The following is a 10,618-nucleotide window of genomic DNA, read 5'->3' on the forward strand; positions in this document are numbered from 1 at the left end:
ATGCTCGAATTCTAATAATTTCGTTTCGATTTTTAGGAACTTTGCAGTATAATCCTGCACTTAAATGCAAGCTAGTCCATTCTACGTAATACTCTACTCTAGCTTTTTAAAATTCCGTACACTAATTAGCTAAGCATGGGATTGTAGCAGCACATTGCATTCCTATATGCATCTGTCCAGAAGTAAATTTCATTGAATTCAGTGGCACCTACTGCTAGTAAGAAAGGGATGGAGTATAGCCTTATACATTTATCTTGAGAAATATGTCCTGTTGAATTCAGTGTAGCCTTCTCACTGCAAAACATATATAGAATGGAAGTATTAAATACCTTCCATTTTCATTCCAGTTTTTCCAGAAGAGTTAGGAGAATCAGTCTATTTATATTTTCAGAGCTCTAGAGAATTAACAGTTCTGTATAAATGTGGTAACTCTTCAGATATTATTGAACTATAATTCCCATCATCCCTCACCATTTCTTGTGCTGGTCAGGAGAGTTACAGTCAACCATATCTGGAGGTTGTACGTTCCTTCTTCCAAGTGTGCATGAATACTGTATGTACTAAACTTGCAGTGGTGCTCAACCTGTGGGTCCCCAGGTGTTTTTGGCCTTCAACTCCCAGAAATCCTAACAGCTGGTAAACTACTTGAGATTTCTGGGAGTTGTAGGACAAAACACCTGGGGACCCACAGGTTGAGAACCAATGTATTAAAGTATTTGAATCCTACATGAATGCATAGTGTCTCTGAATACTAAAGTTGCTAAACTCTAAGAAGTATGACAGAATAGGATCGTATTGCTGTTACCCTGCTGCCGTTCATGACCCTTCTTGCACATGTAATAATAAGAAAACCAGCCATTTGCACACAGACACTCTTTGTCATCTTGGGCATACTGATCAATAATTTCATCTTTCCCCAGAAAGTAGGCTGAAGAAAGCTTTTGCAAAAGCACAGCCCCAAACTGATAAGTCAGCTTTCTTCGGATTTTAATGATCTCTCCTGTTTTTCCGTAATTCCTCAGTGCTCTGGCCATTTTTTGGTAAGTCATAATCTTCCGGTTTCCCTTGCATTCCCCCCACAGTTCTGCCAATTTCTCCTTGTTTTTGGAAACAAACTGGAAGATGCCATTGGGTTTATCTATCCACTGGATGCAGTTTTCCATGTCTGGGTTGTGAAGAGATTCGTGAAGATATTCAAAGAGGCGCAGCTTCTTCCGGCCTGTCAAAAATTAAATCAAAACAAAAAAGGGCCTTGAATTGAATTTGTTTAGACTGGAACTTGCTTTGAAGTTCCAACATTGCATGATAGTTCTACTTTTTGTTGTGAAAGATGTGTCAACAGTACACAGCTTATTCATCAATTTGTTGGAAATTTGTTTTATTTATTAGCTGGTCTTGGAAGTAACTCAAGATAAGTTATGTTCTTACACATCGGTTTGGGAAGCAATAACAAGAAAATTTGCCCCCAAAACTGTTTTTGCACGATGTTTAAAAGTTCTCCCTGCAAATATCTGGCCATGAACAAAAGTATCAGAAAGATCAAGATGCAATGAATTTTTAGCATCTGCGAAAGACTGAATAGTAAAAGCTTATTATTGGTCTCTCAATGGGTTACATAAGAAGTTTCATTTAAAAATACATATACTGTATATATCCTAGCCTAACCATTACGAAGTGCCAGTACTGTATTCCGGTTCTAAGTAATGGTTGGCCACTGATGTATTTCACTAGTATAGCTACTTCATAGCTGCCTCTCTCAAGGGCAACTGAAACTGATGCATGGGAGAAAAGTGGGGTACAAATGCAAATAATACTAGGAGTAGGAATAATACTAAACCTTTTGAGACACATGTCCAATCTATTGTACAACAGATGCACAACATTTGAATAATAATAAAACTTTATTTATATTTATATATCTCCCCAAGGGGGCTCAGGGCGGCTTCCAACATATAAGGCAAAATAGCAATAGTATGATAGGTGGGACCTTATGCTACACTGGTTGCACAAGGCGGGTCTGAATTAGGGGAACACATGCATGAGTGAGCACACCAAGTGAGAGACGCAGCTGCGGCGGAGTCGTTCCAATTGAAGGAAGGATAAAAAGGAGGGTAGAAATACGGCCAATCTTTTGGCACAGATAGCTCATTTCTATCCCATTTAAGGTCTTTGTAAGCCACTGTTTATCATTTAACATGAAATAACTCTTACATTACTTCACTCTTCTTCTGTTGCATTGAGTTAAATTACTTCATTGCTGCCCTCTCCCAGCTGTATCTCTCACTCGCACTTGTGTTCCCTTCATTAATTCAGACTCACGTTGCACAACTAGCGTAGGGTCCCAGCTATCATACTATTACCAGCAAAACATTCAATTGCCAAAAAGGAAAATCATACAAACAAATTAAAATAAACATCATAAAATATAGAATCTTACAGCAGTTTACTATGAGAAAGGCAACTATGTGAGACAACAATGCATAATGAGCCACAGTCCTCAAAAAGGTGTCTTCTAAAAAATTAAAAGATCTGCTTTTATTTTTATGTTAACACCAACCTGCTGACATTTTTTATTTGACGGAGAACACTGCAAGGTCTTTGTTTGGTACACAGCCACATCTATCTGCTAATCATCGTCACCATCACCATCTGCTTGCAGGTCAAGATGGCAATTAACACACTGCAGCTTGTAATTAGTAGAATGCTACCACCTAAAGCTAATCCTTGATCACAAACAGAGTGATGTGAGTTGCACTGATGCAACAGCTATACTTCAAATGAGTCCAACATAAACTTTTGGCCTTTAAAGGGAAATAGCATCAGTTGACTTTTCAGAGAAAGATCCAGCTGAATTTTGTTTAATCTAGCTTCATATTTAAGAAATGTAGAAACTGGGCTGCACTGCAGATACCAGGAAAGGTGAAATTCTTTGGAATGTATAGTCAATGCTGTGACTGACTAGTTTCCACTTTCGTCTTTTTTTGGCCAAAGACTCTTCCAAGGTTTCACAAATGCCACTTGTTCCATTAGAAATGTGATGGTAAAATTCTGTTTCTACCACCCCCTGTTGTAGCATATATGTTTTTAAAAGATTTTACTCAGAAAAAAACTCAGTATTTTACTCAGTAAAATTCTGCCATTTCTTTGACACAAAAAGAGATAAGACACTCATTTTATGGAGCAGTTGAAACTGATCAAGAATGAACAATAGTTCATGACTGTCCTGAGCAATTGTAGGTACTATAGCTAGCTGTAGCAAAAATTGTACTGGAATAATTGTTAAGTAGGAAAAAAAATATAATAGCTTGATGCGTGAGTAGGGCTTTCTATCATTGGTCAGAATCATCATCATGATTAAGAGTTTTAAGACTCTTAAACAAGTCTTAAAACAGCTGAATGAGAATTACATTACCTGGCACCAGATGCTAGGGGCCAGTTGTTGGAGGAGATAATTGTGCATCCCACCTAACCTGTCTCACGTAACCTCTCCTTAAAGTACATTGCTGTAGCAGTCGTGGCAAGGGTACTATCTTATTGCCTGCAGAGAAGCAATAATACTGCATCTCTAGACTAATGTACAGTCTATTGTGCAACTGATACACAGCATTTGAGCACCAAAAGAGATAGACACTGGATGGGCAATGATAAATTGAATGGATTACAGTAAATTGTTCATCCAACCAGCGGCTTCAAAAGCTGTTTAGCCTTCAAAAGAGAAGGCTGAGAGGAAACATGATGGCCATGTATAAATATGTGAGGGAGCAAGGGAGCAAGCTTGTTTTCTGCTGCCCTGGAGACTAGGATGCGGAACAATGGCTTCAAACTACAAGAAAAGAGATTCCACCTGAACATGAGGAAGGACTTCCTGACTGTGAGAGTTGTTCAGCAGTGGAACTTTCTGCCCTGGAGTGTGGTGGAGGCTCCTTCTTTGGAGGCTTTTAAGCAGATGCTAGATGGCCATCTGTCGGGGGTACTTTGATTGCAGTTTTCCTGCTTCTTGACAGAGGATTGGACTGGATAGCCCATGAGGTTTCTTCCAACTCTATGATTCTATGTATGTGGCCTGAGGAGAAGGGAAGATAGTATCTGGACTTTTGCTTTCAGTTGGCCTTGGCCATAGACTAAAAAATGTTTTTATTTTTCATGTCAGCAGCAACTTGAGAAACTGCAAGTCGCTTCTGGTTTGAGATAATTGGTCATCTGCAAGGATGATGCCCAGGGGATGCCAGGATGTTTTAATGTTTTACCATCCTTGTAGCAAACTTCTCTCATGTCCCCACATGGGGAGCTGGAGCTAATAGAGGGAGCTCATCCACACTCTCCTCGGATTCAAACCTCTGACCTGTCGGTCTTCAGTCCTGCTGGCACAAGGGTTTAACCCAAGGATGGGAAATTGATTTTAAAAAGATCAGTTCAAAACTTTGAGAAGCAAAAAAGAAGTGCCTAAGGAGGTGAATAAGCCACAGATTAGAAATGAACACTGCAAAACCCAACATTAAAAACTTTCCTTTACACCAATTAATGTGTTAGGTAACAGTAAAATCATGTGTGTTCTGAAGTGCACCTACAAACAATCTAGAGTCAGAGCATTGCTGCCCAATTAAGCAGTATATCAGTATCTTTACAAACCTTTACCGCTCTTTTGCTGTAAAGTTGTAGCACACATCCCTCGGTTTTGTGGAACAGCCTGCAGGGTATGGTAGACAGCGCTGTCTGGATAAAAGTCTGCTTCAGTCTTCTTGCAGATATAAGCAGCAACAGCATGAAAAACAGGAAATAAATTAATCTGTCCTGGAGAATTTCACAGTAACAAATCAGGACCAGGGACTATTGATTTTATAACTTCTGATATTGACATGTCCAGTGGAGGGTGACCAAAATGGTAAAAGGTTTCAAAACCATGCCCTACAAGGAGTGGCTTAGGAGGATAGGTATGTTTAGCCTGGAGAAAAGAGGGTTAAGAGGGAATACAATAGCCTTGTTTAAATATTTGAGATGATGGCATATAGAAAATGGAACAAACTTTTTTCTGCTGCTCCAGATATTAAGATACAGAGCAAAGAATACAACCCAAGCATTAGATAGAATTTGCTGGTGGCCAGAGCAGTTTGATAGTAGGACATGCCGCCTCAGAGTGTGATAGTCTCTTTCTTTGGTAGTTTCTAAACAGAGGCCATTTGTTAAGACTCTTCTGATTGTCTGTTCCTGCACAATAGAGGGGTGGACTAGATGACCCTTGGGGTCAACCTTTTTGTGGCCAAACACCACAGGGATAACAATATATTTTGTAAACTGGTTGCATCTTTTCTGCATACTGTTTTATATCAAAAGTATAAGTGACTGCCTTTTTTAAATGACAGTCTATGTAGCTCTGGATGGCACTCAATCATGGCCTTAAACAATTAACCACTAACTGTACAATCTTAATCTGAGGAAACATGTCCCACTAAGTGCGGAATTGTTTAGTTCTCCATTTACAAGAAAGGAGATTCCACTTGAATATTAGAAAGAACCTCCTGACTGTAAGAGCTGTTCAACAGTGGAACTCACTGCCTCAGAGTGTGGGGGAAGTTTCTTTTCTGGAAGCTTTTAAACAGATGCTGGAGGACCACCTGTTAGATGAACTTTGCCTTTTCCTGCATGGCAGGGGGTTGGACTAGATGTCCCATGTGGTCTATGATTCTATGATTTATATACATGAGCTTGCATACTTAATGAGACTTCAATAATAACCGTATTAGGTGTCATCAGAATCAGTTTGACATAATGGAACTCTACATTTTCCATTTGATAAGTGATGGACAGTATTTTTTCAAAGTTAACTTGTATTTAGTGATAGGATTTCCATCAGAGCAGCATTATGTATATTAGAAACATATTTTCTCATTTTAAATACTGAGTTTCATTTACTATTATTTAAACTCAGTAAACTCAAATCCAGGAAAAACTTCATGAGAACCACTACTCCTCTTAACCTTCCCCCAGCAACAGCAAGAGTATCCCTCTGGGCAGCTAAACCAGGAAGCCCCAAATGGATGGCCTCCCACGAGGGTCTTCCTATAGGGGCAAACCAAGAATGAGCAACTTGGAAGTCCCTGAACAGACTCAGAATGAAGTGGGGAGATCAAAAGACAACCTGGCAAAATGGCACTGCCAAGAAGAATCCTCCACCTTGTGCGACTGTGGAGTAGAACAGACAATTCCACATCTTTATGCTTGCTCACAATGTCCTGCCTCATACACAGAGGAAGAATTGTTTAAGATTACAGACTATGAGGTTGCTGTTGCCCGTTTTTGGTCAAAAGATATTTAGCTGCTTGTGCTCCTTCTATTTTTATCAGTTGTATACTAATTTATGCAATGCTTTTGATACAAAATAAATAACTTACTATTGTAGTCCTCCAACTGTGTATTGGTAGCTCTGTTGATGGCTCTTCCAAATAACTTGATTTTTCTTGGAAATAATGGTGGTGGTTTGTCAGACAGTTTTCACTGCCTTCTTTTGGAGAAATAAAAATATATGTGAGTTGAGGTAATGGATGCACAAACATTAAGGATAAGGGGGGGATACCTTGAAAAGGATACTTGGGCTTCAGGTTACAGCCTGTGTTGGATGGGGTTACACTCCCCCTGAAGACACAGGTTCACAGCTTGGGTGTGATCCTGGACTCATTGCTGAGCCTGAAACCCCAGGTCTAAGCAGTGACCAGGGGAGTATTTGCACAGTTAAAACTCATGCGCCACCTGCTCTCGAACATTGGGAAGTCTGACTTGGCCATGGCAGTCCATGCTCTGGTTACATCCTGTATAGAGTACTGCAATGCACTCTACGTGGGGTTGCCTTTGAAAACTGTTTGAAAGCTTCAAATGATCCAACGGGTGGCAGCCAGGTTGCAGCCAGGTGAGGCACTCAGGGAGCATACAACACTTCTGTTGCACCAGCTCCACCGGCCCAACTTTCCTGTCTGAGCGTATCTTTCCTTATGAACCATCTAGGACTTTAAGATCATCTGAGGAGGCCCTGCTCTTGATCCCGCCTTTTTCGCAGATGCACCTGGCGGGAACGAGAGACAGGGCCTTCTCAGTGATGGCCCCTTGGCTGTGGAACACCTAGGGATATCAGATTGGTCCCCTTCCTTTTAACATTTTGTAAAAAAGTCAAAACTTGGCTTTTTGAGCAAGCATTTGCAAATGCAGTATAACAGGTAAATATAGGACAACGGAACAACTGGACAATGTGACTGGACAATTATTTTAACAAGGAGACACTGATAATATGTGATTTGGTTTGTTTTGTCTGGTTTTATATTATATGCTAATGTTTTAATTGTATTTTAAGGTATTGGGGCATGAAAGTGTTGCTTACTGTAAACCGCCTTGAGTCGCCTTCGAGCTGAGAAAGGCGGTATACAAATATGGTAAATAAATAAATAATAAAATCAGGACACTATAGTCAATCTTCCTTGCCAATACAGCATTTTTTAGTTCTCTTACACCCAAATTAGATATTTAAATGAACCTCAAACACTGCACAGTCTTGCTCTGCTTTGTTGTAAATGCATTCACATACTTAGTTTTATGTGCATTCATTTTCATTCATATAGAATAATTCATTAGGTTAGAGCCCCTCACTTATTATGATTTTTGATCGTATGTGAGATTCAAGCGCATTCAAGTAGAAGCAAAAGCTTGGCGAGTTGGAAAATCCTGGGGGGACATAGTCCGAAAAGGTAACTACATCAAGTTCTGCTAAAGGCCCCTTTAGATCTTGCTGCTTGGTTTGGGGGAACTGGAGACAGCTCACACAAGAACATTGGTGGCAAGGTCAACATACATAGGCTGTATCGCATTGAAACTGGATACAACGACTATTATTTTTACCTGGTGCATAATTAAATTCACCACCTGAATCCCGTTGTAACACCTCCAAGGCATCTTCAAGAGCTTGTCCTAATAAGTCTTGATCTGTAAAATCCTGTGGCAACAGACATTTAATTGTTGCAGTTGAAATGAAGCAAGGGCAAGAAAAACATGGCATAGTACTGAATGATTTCTAAAATGCTGTATAGTCAGCCCTTCACGTTTGTGGGTTTAACTTGAAGAACGATGTAGCGAAACTTTTCTCAAAGAAAAAGTGACCCACTGACTTACCATTTTTTAAAAGTCCAGATCTTGAAGCCTGTGTATAAAACCAAAAGAACTTTACTTAGACTTAAAGACTGATGACCTCAATTCTCCATAAATCCAAAAATGCTGAAACTGAAATCTACACTGCCAGATAAAATCTAGATTATCTGCTTTGAATTGGATTATATGGCAGTGTAGACTAATATAATCTAGTTCAAAGCAGATAATCTGGATTTTATTTGGCAGTGTAGATGGGACCTCAGAAAACCTGGGCAGGTTGTATGATACAGTGGTACCAGTTGAACATTATTAGAAAAACAACCAGGAATTGGTTCTAAGACACACAGGAAAGCCAGATCAATGCCATACTTTGCTGTCTGATGCAAAGCCAAATGGTACCTTATAATCCTAGAATGAAGAACACTTGCTGCATTTCAATTTAGACACTCATAACTGCCTTTATCTGTTCCTATTTTCCCAAAAACAGCAAGTGTTCATTCACCCCGGGAAAAGAAGAATGTAAGGTGCCCAACAGCATATCCATCTTCAGCCAGCCACTATGCCCTCTTGCAGCAACTGAGCCTGGCATTTCTGGCAGCTGGCAGAGTTGTGGCACCCTGGGAGGGTCAATTCCTGATGCCTTTCTCAAGGGTGCTTTAATTTCTCCCAATTTGATCTTTTGAGCACTGTTAGATGAATCTGGCCACCTTAATTTCTCAGAATGTCTAACCGGGTTCCAGAATCTCTGGGGCTAAGCAGGTAGGATATGAAAAGGATGGCTGGACCCAGAGGCGGCCCTAGGTAATTTTCAACGGTAAGCAAACAGTATTTTGGCGCCCCGCCCCCCCAACCAATCACTGATATATATATTTTCCGTTTGTCATGGGAGTTCTGTGTGCCATATTTGGTTCAATTCCATCATTGGTGGAGTACAGAATGCTCTTTGATTTTAGGTGAACTATACATCCCAGTAACTACATCTCGCATATGTCAAGGTCTATTTTCCCCCAAGAGCGCCTCAAGAGTGCCCCTGGGCAAAATCAACCATACTGCAAATGCTTACTTTGCATAATGGGTTGAGCAGCCCCTGGCTGGACCCAGTTACCCAACACTGCTAAGGTCACTGCCATTTAAGCAGATAAGACCACTAGAATACTTACTGTTCAGACATTAATCTGGACCTCAAGGTAGCTCTCAGACCCTCCTTCCCTAAGTAGCAGCTGCTCCTTTGTGTAGGAATCACTTGACAGCAGTAAATAAGACACCTCAAGTCTTTTCTGTAATCATTCTGGAAGCACTTACCAAGGAGAAGACACTGCCTTGAAACACACACAAAACCTGATTTGAAGACAGCATAGGCAAATATGGATTGCTGCTGCAGCAGCAACCAACAGGGGGGTTGCATTAAGTAGCAAGTTTTGGGGAAGTATGATATTTGGGGATTTCTCATTAAAAGTAAGATGCAGCACTTTGTGACCTGAGCTTGGTTTTCTTCTTCTCCTTTAAAAAAAACCCAAAAAACTTTTCTCCACCTTTCTATGGATAGAGAAAAAACAGAAAGGGTTCTTTTAACATTAGAGAGAAAGGGCAAATAAAGAAATGGAAGGGAACAAATTGAAGATGTTGTTTTCATATATAGAAAAGAGGATTTGGTTTAAGTCAGTGGTACAGTTCCCATAGCCCTAGTGGTGAAAAATGCTGGGACATGTAGTCAGGAGTTTCCAGCTGTTCGACTTGCTCTATTCTCATGCATTCAATAGCTTCAACCAGGCAAACTGAAATTAAACAGGTTAAGCTTCCCTTCGCATTGGTTTCCAACCCAGAACAACAGTCTTCCTCAACATTGCTTCTCTCCAACACTGCTGGATTGCAAGTCCCATTGTCTGCGCTGGCTGGGAATGACGCAAGTTCTATTCCGTCTGGTTAGTTATTGCTGAAAGTAAAGCTCACTTGCCACTTTCCTATAAACATGATCCAGTCAAGTGAATTTAAATGAATTTAAATTTTAATGTCTAGTGCCACCATGCAGAGGAGTGACATTGTGGAGAGGACAATGGTGTTGTGGATAGGTTATTTATTTATTTATTTATTTATTTATTTATTTATTTCTGTTACTTCTACCCCGCCCTTCTCACCCCAGAGGGGGACTCAGGGCAGCTTACAAAGGCACAATTCGATGCTGGCATCAACATAACAGTAGAATAAAAACAATATAGCAGCAATTCAACAATTAACAATCAGTTTCTGCACTGCAACAATAAAACCAATAAAACCGATTTCACCTAATTAACACTCAGCATTCGCCATCTAATAGTCCAAATTCCAATTCCACTTTGTCAGTCTTGTCAGTCCTAGTCGTTTAATTGTCTTTATCTAGTTGTCAGATTGCCCGAAGGCCTGGTCCCACAACCACGTTTTTAATTTCCTCCTGAAGAGAGCAAGACTTCAGTGATCTGAGTCAATTTTGTCCTTCTTGCCATCAAAAAAGATA

General features: G+C 40.2%; 1 protein-coding gene across 1 annotated transcript; it reads right to left on the reverse strand.

Moving 5' to 3' along the window:
* Positions 1-710: 710 nt before the first annotated feature.
* Positions 711-9,532, reverse strand: SPIC (Spi-C transcription factor). The gene is given in 6 exon segments (XM_067468395.1): positions 711-1,219; positions 4,630-4,738; positions 6,390-6,499; positions 7,882-7,975; positions 8,148-8,179; positions 9,430-9,532. Coding segments are annotated over 6 exon segments (900 nt in total). The 3' UTR covers positions 711-767.
* Positions 9,533-10,618: the final 1,086 nt, after the last annotated feature.

Source organism: Anolis sagrei, chromosome 5 (genome assembly GCF_037176765.1).
Source record: "Anolis sagrei isolate rAnoSag1 chromosome 5, rAnoSag1.mat, whole genome shotgun sequence".
Lineage (NCBI taxonomy): Eukaryota > Metazoa > Chordata > Lepidosauria > Squamata > Dactyloidae > Anolis > Anolis sagrei.